At 55.2% G+C, this 14,378-nt stretch overlaps 1 protein-coding gene across 15 annotated transcripts in view; it reads right to left on the minus strand.

The window, feature by feature from the left end:
- SHANK2 (SH3 and multiple ankyrin repeat domains 2) overlaps positions 1 to 14,378 on the minus strand; it is a 561,551-nt gene that overhangs the window by 201,822 nt on the left and 345,351 nt on the right. For all 15 annotated transcript variants that reach the window (XM_070229004.1, XM_070229003.1, XM_070229002.1 and 12 more), the window contains one exon: positions 391 to 466. In XM_070229004.1, coding sequence (XP_070085105.1) covers positions 391 to 466 — 76 coding nt within the window. The remainder of the gene's footprint in view (positions 1 to 390; positions 467 to 14,378) is intronic.

Below are 14,378 nucleotides of genomic sequence, written 5' to 3' on the forward strand. Positions count from 1 at the left end.
GACGGAAACACAGAGCATCCTGAATACTCCCCTAGGGGGATGCTGCCTCGAGGCTCCTGTGGCCAGGGGTTGTCATCTCTAACATTTGTAATGCTTTACCCCAAAACAATGCTGGGTTCTCCTCCTCCTGGAAAGACAGCCCTCTCCCTGGGGCCACCCCACAGGTGTGCTCCAGCCACACCCCAAACCACGGGTGGCACGGAGACCGCCTCTCAGGCAGGTTCTCTGGAAGACGGTGGCTTCCGTAATCCTAGACCATGTCCAGGGGGTCGTGGTGGACACAGAGGGAGAAGCAAGTCAAGGGGTGCTCCATGCAAGAATGGTCCAGTGCTTTCGTGCCACATACGAGCATCTCTGACCAGGGGGGGCCCTGAAAAGAACACATCTTACCTGGAGGCATCGAAGCTGTCATACGAGCCAACCGTGTAATGCCTGAAGAGCTTCTTGCTGCGGTCTGCACGAGTTTCTGCACAGAGGGAAGAGAGACATCGTTTAGAAAAGTCACGATCCCTGACTGCTGAAACCACGCGAGGCTGGCGGGGCTTCTCACTTATCTGACCTACGACACGTGAGACCCGCTCTCCTGGGGAAAGATCTGGGAGGAAGACGAGGCCTCGTTCGGGGGTCTAACTTCGCAAAATCTGGGGAATGCATATGAGCCCCAGGGTGACTACTGAAGAGTCAGGAGCTCCCTTCCAGAGTCCTGGGGTCCTTGGCTTGTGGAGGACGCAGGAGGAAGCACTCTGCAAAGAAGACAGGGGCATGTAAGCTCAAGCTGGGACAGCAGCAGCCCATGGGCACACGGAATCCGCTAGAACGGTATTCTCAAGTGATGCTGCTGAGCTTTCCAGCAAATCTGAGAACCTGCGAGGGACTGCCTTTGGGAAAAAAGAATGTTTATTGTTATTTTTCTGATTACGGTTGCTTTCTCCTACAAAAAAAAAAAAAACGAACAAACATGATTAACATTCCTAATTAAGTTCTCTGCTCGCTTCCCTTACTCAGCAGATTTAGATGTAAATTTCATGGGAAATGATGTGAACGATGTAATTAGATTTAATAGACAGCTCGGGGCTGGAGGGAAAAAACACACAACAACATACACACAAGAAATACGGCGGCTCATGATTCACGCAGGTTTAGATATATTCCTCCTAAATAAATACAGTCTTATTATTATATATATATATATGTTATTAATAAATATTAAAAAAATAGTCTCCCAGACAATCTCCTTCCTAAACTTTGGAAAAAAATACAGAGACATTATGCAAACAGACTTCAGGAAAAAAAGCTCAAAATCTCATTTAAACTCCTCTCTGTGGTCAGTCTCCTTGATCCTACAGTTCAAGGTGAAAGGATTTTATTCAAACCCTCAAACACAAATTCTCAGTTCAAATGGGAATAAATGTCAGGGTCCTGAGAAGGTCAGAGCGATACCCCTCGGCTCCTTTTGTGCCTAGAGACAGCCATTTCAGCAAAATAAGCATGCTCCCTTTCTATATGGTACGGAGTTGCCTTTTGGCGGGGTGAGAGGAGCAGATGTCCAGTCCAGGACTACATTTCCCAGCTCTCCTTGCAGCCAGGTGTGGCCATGTGACCAGTTCCCACCAATGGAATGTGAGCACATTCCATTGCAAGGGTTCGGTGGGGGGCCCTACCAAGCTTGGCTTCGATGGAAGCCAGTGTGCTCTCCTTACTCTCTCTTCCTGCCTCTCCCAGCTCAAAGGTGTCGGGACCAACCCCCACGCCCCCAGGCCCTACAGGATGGTAGAATCCATCTAGCAGATGCCTGGGTCTCTGTGCATTGAACTGTTAAAGTAAGCAACAAACTTCTATGGCTTCAAGCTACACTCCAGGGATTTCTTTGTTACAGTGGCTAATGCTGCCTTAACTGATGTGTGGGCTGGGGTCTTCTGTGACTTGGCTCCCATTGGCCTCTCCACCCCTTTCCCATCACTCTCCTGGAGGCCCTGAGAATAGAAAACTTACAGTTCCCTGAACAGCAACATCTTCACCACCACCACCACCATCGTCATCACAGACACTAATTGAGCGCTTACTGCATACCAGGCCCTGTCCTTAGTGCGGCTCCTGTATTCACTCATGTAACTGTCACCACCCTCCAGTGAGAGGGTGCACATGCCGTTCAGCAGACTCGACCAGAGTGAGTCCAGCCAGGGGCGGCCCCTCGCTTTCTGCTCCATTTTATGCCACCCTTCAAACCCCTGCTCGGGACCCTGAGAGTCCTCCCCGTGGAGGTAGCCACCCCGCCTCTGCTCGGCGTATCTCTGCTACCTCATCACCATCTTCGTCCTCACTAACGTTGATGGAGTCCTTGATCTGTGGCCATCTGGACTCATCCACTCGCTGGTCACAGCAGCCCAGCGAGGGAGGTGGGACGACTGGACCCCTTTCATGGCTGGTGATGACAAAGACTGCCCAGGCAGTCACACCCCTACTAAAAGGCAGGGTCAGGATGAGACTCCCGGCAGGCAGACGGGCTCCAGTGCCCAGGCTCAGAACCACCAGACCACACTATCTGACCCCTGGAGAGGATGCAAGTCCCTGGGCATTCTATGGTGCTCACAGGTGGGGGTTTGGACTTACTTCTCTCCGTATCACCCCCAGCATCTCACTCCTGGTAGAGACCCAATGTGAAGGCTTGCTGACCTAATCTGAACATCCCATTGTAAATTGGCCAATAAAACACACTGCACACCTCCAGGGCGGCCTGAGCACACGGGGCCCTGGCCAGCCCGGGCACCGCTCCAGCCGAGCTGCACGCACGTCCCTTGTGCTTGGCACCGGGACCAAATGCACCCAGACGTTTTGTGTCCTCCTGCCCCTCCTCCTGGTCACCCTGCATCGTGCCCGGGTTCAATTCTAGTCATCAATCCTCAAGCCCACTTGGGAGGCAGGCGCTGTGCCCCAGACGCAGGGACAGGAGACTCAGCTCTGTTCTCTGGGACTCAGAATCCTGAGAGCGGGGTGAGGAGGGAGCCCAGGGACACTGACCTTCCGTGGGCTGGGCTGAGGGCCCCAGCAGTCAGATAACTGTGTGGAGGGAGCACGCGGGCCAGGCAATGCATCTGGTCAGGCCAGCCCCGCGACATCTGTGTGGGGCCCACAGATGCGACAGGCCCGGAGGGATAAATGGGATTGGAACCTCTTTGTGGAGTTAAGCAGAGTAGTTCACGAAGCCGCTGAAGGACCACGGGGACTGGCCGTTAATTGTTATTATTACTCTTAATAGCCTCTGTTGCTTAATCCCCGCCCGCCAGCTCTGTGCTGGTTGTCTAGGGAACCACTGGTGCTGAGAGCTGATTGGTGCACGCCCCTGGCTGAGGTCAGAGTTTCCAGGTTCCAGAAGCAGACAGAGCGTGTGTGCGCGCGCGTGCGTGCGGACACGTGCCTGTGTTTACCAGAGGAAAAGGATGTTTCAGAAAGGGGCCTTTCCTGGGTCAGCCAGTGGGTCCCAGACTTCGGGATTTCATGGACCGATAAAATTTTAAACAAAGGAAGGAAGGGTATAGACCTGTTCAAGTTTTACCAAGTTTTTAATTTGGTTCAGTAAGGACACTTAAAAACACTAAGTCTCTCTTTGTTACCATAATTATTTTATAAAAGAAAGAGAATCTTTAGGGAGGATATTATCTCTGACCGCTTTGTGAAGAACCCTGCACAGGACTTCCCTGTCCTTTGGCTTCTGGAGGCAGTCATACCACTGCTCTGGGATATGGCCCTAGGGGGCAGGGAAGGGGTCCCGGGGGACACTGTCATCACCATGATTATCACCACCACCATCACCATCACCATATCATCATCATCACCATCATCGTCGACTTCATATCATCATCACCATCATCACCATATCATCAGCATCACAACCATCATCAGAGGAGGCTCAGAGAGGTTGAGTGAGTTGCCTAAGGTCACTGAGCTGGCGAGTGGCAGGAGGCAGTGACACAGCCTCCTGTGTCAGCGTCCACTTGGGGCTGCTGGGAGGGGGCCTAAGTCCAGGTGGCCTCCTCACCCTGCCATGCCACGTCCTGTGGACTCGCCCTAGCCCGACCTCAGTTCCCCACCTGGGAAGACAAGGGGTGGGCTAGATGGCTCCCGGGCCCCTTCCCCCACTGTTAGGGTGCGTGCCTCACGTCACGTCCAGGCTTGGCCTCTGCTGGCTCCCTGGGACCTGCTGTCACTGTGTCGGGAGGTGGGGCTGCTGGCTACCTGGGCTGACTCCCTCCCAAGACTCACTGGACCTCACTGACACAAACGTGAGTCACAAATGAAACAGTGTGGCCTGGGCAGAGGGGAGGAGCAGGAGGAGGTCAGAAGCCAGGCCAGCATCCCTGTGGATCGATGACAGCAAAAGGCACCCGGTTCTTCAAGGCGGCATCCGGGCCTCAGCTGGAACCCAGGCTGCTGTATGGACTTCCGAGATACCGGCCTCTGCGAGTCTAGCGTCGTGCAGCCCCTGTCCCTCCCCACGTTACAGCCAGGCCCGGGATGGGGCCCCCTCTCGGTGCCCAGTGCTTTACCCAGCTCAGCAGGTCTCCAGGGCAACAGTGTGTCCGGAGGAGTCTGCACCAGCCCCCATGGCTGTGGCGGGAATGGCCCCTGCCGTGTGTCTCTGGGTCTGCCCTGCCCTTGCCCAGCACCGGGAGCAGGAGGGACAAAGGAGACACCATATGCCAAGCCGGGGACTGAGAAGGTGACCGTGCTGCTGTCACACACCTCCCAGAATGCCTCACGCCTGCAGGCTGTGGTTAAGTAAGGTTTGTCTTGAGACCCCACCATCCCAGGGCACGCCAGCGGCAGACACTGGGGCCTCCAGCTGCCTCAATGTCGGGAAAAGGGACAGGCGTCCTGCTCTTTGAGGGCCCCCATGGGATGCATCTGGAGGAACTGGGGCCTCGAGGGGACTTGAGGCGGCAAGGGTCCATTGGCTGGCAGGTCCCGGGGTAGCCGTCCGTCATTCGGATGTGGCCATGGACAGGCATATTTGGAGGCTGTACGGCGGCCAGCCTGGTCACTCACACACCCAACGCATCCCACCTCAGGCTCCTGGGTGTGGTCCCAGGTCCCAGGGCTCCTCCAGAGGTCCCAACAGGAAACCTTAGGGCCCCCATATCTGCCTCCACCCTCCTTCCCACACTATCACCCTCTGTCCTCCACTTGCATTAAAATGACCGGCCAGCCACACCCTTAAAATCACTGTCCACGTGGAGAAGGCTTCCCCTTCTCCTGGGGCTGCCCCTCCTTTGTCCTTTGGGTCCAGCCCTTTCCCCGTCCCAGCCATGTGGTCAGGTGAGGCTGCTCACCCCGTCCCCACCCCCACCGCCCAGCTCTGGGCTCCTGGTTGGCAGGGCAGCCTGGCAGGCCGTCCCTCAGGGGATGGGCATGTGACCCAGCTGTGATGATGAGGCCTTAACCTTACTGCTGGGATTTCTGCTTTTGAGGCCACCATGGGGGGGGACACGCTGTCCGAGAATGAGTCACATAGAGGACAGCAGAGCAGCCAGGTGGAGGGAAGGAGGCGGACTGACCGACTGCCCTGATGACATGGTTGGAACCCCTGCATCCAGCCGCACCCGACTTTTCAGTTACACAAACCACATACACTTCCTTTTGGGCTTAAGACAATTTAGCGTCCTGCTGTTTACAGCTAAGAGAGCTTAGAGCAACACAGTAATGCATCTCATCATTCGAGACCACAGCCGATAGCCAGGAAACAGCCACCCGAGCTGTGGCACATCCATTGATCTTGTCTGCCCTCATCCCTTCCCTGGGGAAACGCCTGCTCCCTTCACCACGTGGGGGTCCTGGAGGAGCTGGCCATCATCATCCTGCTGGACTCTCTGGACCCTGTCATTGGTACTGAGGGACCCATGGCCCTTGCAGGGCCAGCTGGCCTTTTCCTGAGATGTTCTGTGGTCTGGATGCTAAGGACGGTGATCTTGGCTTCCTTATGGGGCATAAGTCCAGGGACATGGGCTGTGGGCAGCTAGTGGCCACCACACCACACTGCAGGGAGAAGCAACCTAAAAATGCAGCTAGCATTCAGCCAGCGGGAGGCAGGGCTGAGAACCCAGGTCGGGGACAGAGAGACACAAAGGTCTTGGTGCCGAAAATACCCGGGTCTTGGCTGTGGTGGTCATGAGGGCTGCTCATCAAACATTTCTGGCTTTCTTCCCCCTGGGCACGTAAGATCCTTGAAATTAGTTTTGGTCAGTGAGTTCTGAGAAGAAGTGACTTATGTCACTTTCTGGACGGACGGAGCATTTAATTCCCAATGCAAGACACCCCACCCCCAGCATTGTGGGCATGGTGACCGAAACATCTGAGATGGTGGTTGGCCCATCAGTCAGGGTCCCGACGTGAGTCCCCTGGGACACAGGAAGCACATGCAGTGTGAGTGAGAAATTAACCTTTGGGGTTTTAGGCCATCGAGATTAGGGCCTGTTTGTTACGGCAGCTTTACCTAGCCCCAGCTGACGGATGCAGACCACGCATGGCCTTCTCGGTCATGGGAGCCAGTGCATTCCATGTATTCTCAGGCCTGGCAGTGCTGGCTTTCTGTCCCCAGCAACCAGAAGAGTCCTGGCAAGCAGGGAGAGGAAGACCAGAGAAAATTAAGGCAAAGGCACAGTTTGCCCCCCAGTTGGGAGAATGCCCATACTTTCCAGGAGAAAGTGGAAAAGCCCCAGCAGACAATGGAACCTGTCCCAGTAAACATGCACAGAGCGTGGAACAGTAGCACATGCCTTGACGTGCCTCAGAGGAAACGGCCTCTCTGCTTATGATAAAGGAGGTACATAAAATAAGCGACCGAGAGGGAACGATTGACCTGTGTGTTTCCTTAACCATGTAGAAGTTTCTTGAACACAAGAAACGAGTTGTCTGCAACCAGGCCTGCCCTCTTAGCCAGTGCCAGGCTCAATGCCTCATACAGCAGGTGTTAAGAAATGTTTGTAGTCACACACAGCTTGGAGGCCAGCAGTCACTATCACCCTAGTCTGAATGACCGTCATCTCTCGCCCGGACCGTTGCAGTGGCCTCCTGTATCCCTGCTTCCAGGCTTGTCCCTCCCTTTAGCAATCTACAATTTACAAAAGATGGAAATCAGGTGATGTCGCTTTGCTGCTTAACATTTTCAAACAGTTTCCCAATGGAATTAGAATCACATCCAGGTGTCCCCTGATGACACAGGCCTGATGCTACGTGGCCCCGCCTGCTTTTCTGCCCTCCCCTCCCCAATCACTCCACACTTGCCGTATTGGCCTCTTTCTTTGTTCCTTAAACATGACGAGCTCATCTGTACCTCGGGGCCTTTGCACTTGCCAGACTGTCTGGAGGGTTCTTTCTCCAGCTCAGGTTCACTGCACTGATCCCACCTCTGACCACAGCCTGGGAGGTAGGAGATGCTCAGGAACCACAACTGAACGAAGGGACAGCAACCACAAGCCCCTGGACCCTCTGCTCCTATTCCCCGTTGGTGGTTTCACCTCCTTGGGTGTGACTGTGACGGGTTGAGGACACAGCACACAATGCTGAATTTAGCATCTCCTGGCATCTGCTGGAGGAGTAGACCTTGTGGGGCAGCTTGTCCCACGACCTGAGAAATCTGAGTTCTAGTCCTGGCCTTGGCAGTGACCACATGACCTTCTCGCTCTACCTCCCAGGCCCTCACCTTCAACCTTCGACCTTTGACTCTGGCACCAGACAGCTGGACAGAACGACTCCCGAGGCCCTGACCCCTCAACACGACACTCGTCCTCAGTCCACAAGGTAACTGGGGGCTGCCCCCTTCCCGGGAGAGGGCCGGGCGCCCCCGCAGGCCGTGTTTAAGCTGACGGGCCCTAAAAGGTTTTTTTTTAATGGCCTAGAAAAATCTACATGGAAACCTAGAAATTCCATCCCCTATATCTCTTGCGACTCAGGGAACGGAGTGACAGATTGCATGACAAGCTTCAGACTGTCGGCATTTAAAATTAGCCCTTTCTGCGGAGCCCCTGGGAAGAGGACCCCGTAGGACTTGGCAAGGAAGCCAGGGTGGGGCATCCGCAGAGAATCCAATGGCCTCAGACCCGTAGGTGTGACAGTTCCTGAAAAAGGATATAAGAAGAGGAGATTTCTCAAAGGGACTTACTAAGACTCTGAAATGGCAAAAAATAATTGACAAGGACAGGTGGGGAGCAGGAGGGCGGGAGGGCCAGGAGACAGCCCCGCTGAGAGGGCACGAGGCCGGCGTGGGGCCGAGGCCACCGTGAACACGCTGGCCCCTTATCCCAAGCCAGGTTCCCTGTGGGATGGTCCCCTCGCTCACAGAATGCCCGTGGACAGGAGCGGCCGGGAAGACAGGACACGACAGCCTGCATTTAGACAAAGCAAACGTGAGCTTAAGTCCCTTCTGGCTGCGTGGCCCCGGGCAGGAAACAGCCTCTCTGAGCCTCAGTTTCCCCATCTGTAATATGGGGCCAGAGCAGAATGGGCCTTACAGAGTTGTGGTGAGGAGGAAACGCAATCACGCTTCTAAGGGGGTCCCTTTCCCAGCGCTGGGCCCCGAGCGGCTGTCAAGGACTGTCGGCTGTTGTCGTTATCTGGGAATTCATCTTGGTGTTGCCTGTCTACACCCCTCTGTAAAAGCATCCTTCTGCCCCCTGGACAGAAGAAGACCCCGACCATATCTGCACACGGAATGTCACACCCTGGTCGGAGCTGCCAGGCCTGGTCCAGCAGACCCTGTCCTGGGCATCTGGATTAGAAGTGGGACAGTCTCTGCTCCCTGTCTGAACTGAGGCCATCTCGACTCAGGTGCTGAGGCTGTCACTGTGGGAAAACTCGGTGTGGGGGGGTGGCGAGTAGGGAGGGAGACTGAGGCAAGAGGCCTGGGGGAAAGATGATGCACGTGTGGCCCTGGAGAGAGGCAGCTGAGCAGTCCTGGCTCCCAACAAGGCCCCGTCCTGCTTCCAGAACCTGCTTCCAGAACCAGGGGAGGCTGGGCCACACACCCTGCCCTCGGGGCCCAGGAAAGGCCCCTGCATCCTTAGAGTGGAGCACGTTTCTTCATGTAACCCAGCTCACGCGGGTTTTAAGTTTCCTGCAACCAAAAGAAGGTTGCCTTTCGGTTATTCTGCTGCTCTGGGTAGAAACGGTAGTTACCCAAGTGGACAGTGATGGTGTCTCTGCGTTTCATCACAGGGCCTGGCTTGGTGGCCCGTCCACCACGATAGTGGGCTAGCCAGGGTGGTCCTAGATACTGTATGGCTTTGGGCATCCTTGCCTCCAGTTCCTAAATACTGGTATTTACTGTGAAAATCAGCAGACCCTCCTACATGGTCTTAAACAAGCCTAGGGGGCAGTATACCCCTCAATGAGAACCATGGTTCCAGCCAGTCGCCGACATTCCTGGATTATCTCTCGTCCAAGAGCAGTTAACAATGACCACACTGAGGGCACTGGACATGCACAGAGTCCAGGTGTCTCTTCTCCATGACAAAGACCCTGGGACTGGCCACAGACGAGAGATAACTGCAAAGATGAAACACTTCGGGCTCACGCTGCCTCGGCTGGTCCGCCATGAGGGAGGATCATGTAAGAGGAAGCTCTGAGCTCTCTGTTCTTTCTGCTCCGTTCTGTTCATTTCCTCAAGCACAATATCCGAAATTTACTTTGTTCATTGACCAAAAACCCAGAAACTACGGACGAGTTGTAAGGCAGCATCATGTCCCTTAAGAGGAGATCAAAGGAATATGGATTTACAGCTCCTCTGCCAAGCCAACCACTGGGAAACTTTTAAAATATAAAAGAAGAGGGCCGGCCCAGTGGTGCAGCAGTTAAGTTCGCACATTCTGCTTTGGCGGCTTGGGGTTCGCAGGTTCAGATCCCGGGTGCAGACACGGCACCGCTTGGCACGCCATGCTGTGGTAGGTGTCCCACATATAAAGTAGAAGAAGATGGGCACAGATGTGAGCTCAGGGCCAGTCTTCCTCAGCAAAAGAGGAGGATTGGCAGCAGATGTTAGCTCAGGGCTAATGTTCCTCCAAAAAAAAAAAAATATATATATATATATGAAAGAAGGAATTCGAATTCATGTGAATTCTGACAGATTCGTCCCGAGGTGAACGGAGAGCTAAATTATGCGTCAATGCAGCTCAAGCCTCAAAAACACATGAAAGTGGCCCCAGGATCCTGGGAAGGTTATTAAACAACAGAGTGTCTAGACTGAGAGTGAGTGATGGCTGGAGGTGACTTCTGAACTGGGAAGAGTTCTTTCAGAGGATTGCGTCCCCCGTCCCCTCTCGGCCGAGGAAGGGCACAGGAGAGGGCTTTACGAAACAGGAAGGGCTGGAGAGAGAGTGGGGGGAAAGGAGACGTACGAGGCTGGCTTGCAGGCAGAAGTTAAGACGAGGCCACCACCGTCACCCCCGGCATGACTCCCGGCATAATGTCAGGTTGTACGGCCAAAGGAGAAGATCCAGGAGGGACTCACCTGATCTCATGGGCCCTTTAAGAGAAAATGATTTCTCCACCTGTGGAGAAGGGAAGAGCGACTCGAAGCCTGAGAAGGACATGAGGTGGCCTGGCTGGTTTGAGGACGGAGGGGGCCACAGGAGGAGTGTGGGTGACCCACAGGAGCTGAGAGTCCGCCAGGAAACAGGGCCCCCGTCCTACAGCCCAGGGGAACTGAATCCCGTCAACAACCCAACGTGCTCAAGGCGGGTTCTCCCCAGAGGCTGCAGCCAAAGCCCAGCCCAGTGACACCCTGACTTGGGCCCCAAGGGACCCTGAGCACGGAATCCAGGCCACGGCCGGTGTCGAGAGCTGCTCAGCTGGTGGTCACTTGCTCGCAGCACAGACACTGGTGGAGCTGGGGTTACAGGTTTCTTCAGAGTTCTGTCTGTTTCTCTGAAGATTTAGCTTCCACGTCACCAAAAGGGGAGAGAGAGACAGAGAGACACAAAGACAGAGAGACAGAAAGAGACACAGAGACAGAGAAACAGAGATAGGGAGAGACAGAGATAGACAGAAACAGAGAGACAGAAATAGAGATAGAGACAGAGACACAGAGAGACACACAGAAACAGAGAGAGAAACAGAGAAACACAGAGACAGAGATAGAGACAGAGACATAGAGAGAAAGAGACAGAAACAGAGAGACACAGAGACAGACAGACAGACACATAGAGAAAGAGGAAGAGAGAGAGACACAGAGCGACAAAGCAACAGAGAGACAGAGACAGAAACAGAGAGAGGGGAGAGAGACAGAGGGGAAAGTGAAGTTCTGGAACCTCCCCCATCATCTCCCCACTATCCCCCCCACCCCTTGATCCATGTCCTCTCTTGACTCTCATTCTTGGCTCCTCATCCTAAAGAGGCAGACACCGCAGGAGCGGCAACCTGAGCAGGTGGGGACAGCCCTGTTCCCTCACCGGGGAGGCTGCAGCTCCTGGGCGCCCCCTCCGTGGCTGGCCTGGAGTCCGACGTGATGGGGCCAGCCCTGCTTGGCGGTTCCCCTGCCATGTCACAGGCTTCGGGCCACCCGGCTGTGCAGCGTGGCCGGGCTGTCAAACTCCGAACGCCCCGGTGCTCTGCAGCCACACGCCGCCCTCCCACACGGGCTCCTGCCATCTCAGGCATGTTTTAAATCAGACGCCGTGGAGACGACACCGCGGGCTGGTGAGCCAAAAGCGGGATCGGAACCACAAGAAGGAAAGAACTTACCGACGGGGATGAAGACAGAAATAACTTTTCTTTTTTAAAACCAAAGACGCCGACAGGCTCCTTAAAAAGTGCAGAAACACACAGCCAGGAACGCGGGCAGAAGCCAGCAGTGGGCACAAAGACAGGCCGGCCGGACATCGGTTTGTGGGGCCGGGTTGCGAGGACCACGGTGGGCTGGCAGATGGTTCTGAGCTCACCGTCACCTCCCACCCAGGCCAGACTCCAGCCGGCAAAAAAAGGGGCAGGCTAGATTGTGACGGGCTCGCTGGTGCCAGAGCAGGGCACAGAAGGGGGCAGAGGGTGGGGAGCACTGAGCACGGAGCCAGCACACTGGGGTCCCAGGCCCAGCTTCCCCACTACAGATCGCGGTTCTCTGCTAACAGGTGCGGCGAGCCTGCTGCCGAGGACTTGGAGGTCACGGGCCTCACCTCGGAGAAACCCACTGTGGGGCACAGACTTTGATTTGAAAAGGGACACTTAGCACACTCATATCCCTGGCAGCCTCGGTTCCACCGTTTATTTGCTAAATCAGCTGCAGGTCACTTGTGGAGCACCTTCCGGGGGCCCGGTGCAGCCCCGGAATGTGAGAGGAAAGGCACAGAGGGACTCCACACCACGCCCACCTGAGGACAGAGATGGAAACAACAGGAATTCGTCCTCTTCCAGTTCTGTTGGCTACAAACCAACCCAGGTCTCGCTGGGCTAAAATCAAGGTGTGGGCGGGGTTGGTTCCTTCTGGAGGCTCCAGGACGGAAGTCGTTCCTTTGCCTTTTCCAGCTTCAAGGGGCGCCTGCATTCTGTGGCTCGTGGCCCCTTCCTCCATCTGCAAAGCCAGCAAAGGTGGGTCGCGTCCTCAAACCCCATCACTCTGATTCTGGACTCTGTGCCCCCTCTTCCAGTTTTAAGGAGGCTTGGGATTGCCTTGGACTCTCCTGGATAATCCAGGATAATCGTCTTATCTTAAAGTCGGCTGATCGGCGACCTCTGTTCCATCTGTGACCTGACTGCCCCTCCGCCATGTGTCCCGACACATTCACAGGTTCCAAACATTAGGACGTGGACATCTTTGGGGGCCATTATTCTGCCCACCACAACCGCAGAGAGGCACAGGTGGGTGAGACCTGCTCAGAAAACTACTTAAATCCGTGCTAGTTAAGGAGCTCAGAATCTTGCTTTCAGGTCAGAAAGTACCCAAGGGAAAGAGCAGTGGTTTTCCAGGAAATGCATCCCTTGGTCACAGGTACAAGACAGAGCACAGTCCGAATTCTGGGTCTGCCAGAACTCAAGTGAGACCCAACGTGGGTGCCCAATCCTTCTGACACCCCATCTTGTCCTCTGTGACATGGCGGGACACGGTCCTTATCCCGGACGTGAGCTGGTTTGCTCTGTCCTTGCACGATGGTTCCTCCTTCAGCTCAGAGGACCGGGCTCTGCACAACACTGGACAGCACTTTTTTTCCTTGCACGTCTGCAGGCCCACGTGCCCCGGGGCCACGCTCTTCCCTCCCACCTCCCCACCCCGCGGAAGCGTCTGGTTTCCAGTAGTTGGAACGGCCTATATGGTGGCTATGGCACCAACAAGCAACTGAGTCATTGGTTTCTATTTATTCCCAGCTCCCCGGAGTATCTCTCTGCCCCTCCCTGTGCGTGCACATGTGTGTGCACACGTATGCGGCTGTACCATCTGACCACTTCTCCCTCCTTGCACAGGACTGGGAACACCGGCTGAGCATCCACACCTCCCGGGGACGACCCAGCAGCAAGGGGCTGCATTAAATTTTCTAAAATAACCACGAGCTTTGAATTCTCTCTAAGTCGGCATGGGTGTGTGTGGGCACGGGGAGTGCCAGCCGTAGCCAACCCTTCAGGGCACATGTCGACGGGTCCCAAACACTCGGGCACCTTGCAATAGCCAAATCCACAGGCTCCAACACCCAAAGGCAGAAGGCGCTGGCATGCGGGCGGATGCTCCTTCCCAGATAAACAGAAATGACTGCAGAGAGCTGGACACACCCAGCACGGCTTTTTTTTTCTGGCTCATCCCAGTCAATTGCCGGTTGTATTGTAAGCTGACAGAAAACACCTTAGGAATGAACAGTAGTTGCATTACCGAGTGAGCGGAAAGCTGCTTTTGTAATTGTAACTTCACGAAGCAATCTTTTTCCCGGGCGCAGCTGCGTGCTCCCTCCTGGAGCCTCTCGTGGCAGCGGGTTTGGGCCCCAACCCACCAAGGCCCACCGGCACCAGCTTCTACTCAGCCACAGGAGCGATGCCCTCACGCGCTAGGTATTCCAGGGCGCCCGGGCGTGAGGGCTGTGGCTCAGCTGGGATGCCTGGAAAATGGTCAGAATGCAGGAGTACCCAAAGCGGGAGAGAGGCCAGCCTCCGGAGGCAGAGCTCCAGGAAGAGGACAGGAGGGAGATAAGCCCAGGCGCCAGGCATAGCACCACCGCCGTCCTCGTCCTGCCCCATCGCCCGCCATCACCATCGTAGGTAACTCTTACCATGCGCCATGCACTGTTCTACGTGCAAAACACAAGAACTCCTTTTAATGCTCCCAGAAACCCTGCTCGGTAAGGAATGACCCTGTCCAGGGTGAGGAAGCGAGAGCCACTGGGCTTTAGCAGCAACTGAGATTCCCAGCCAGC

The sequence above is a fragment of the Equus caballus genome, chromosome 12 (assembly GCF_041296265.1).
Source record: "Equus caballus isolate H_3958 breed thoroughbred chromosome 12, TB-T2T, whole genome shotgun sequence".
Taxonomy (NCBI): domain Eukaryota; kingdom Metazoa; phylum Chordata; class Mammalia; order Perissodactyla; family Equidae; genus Equus; species Equus caballus.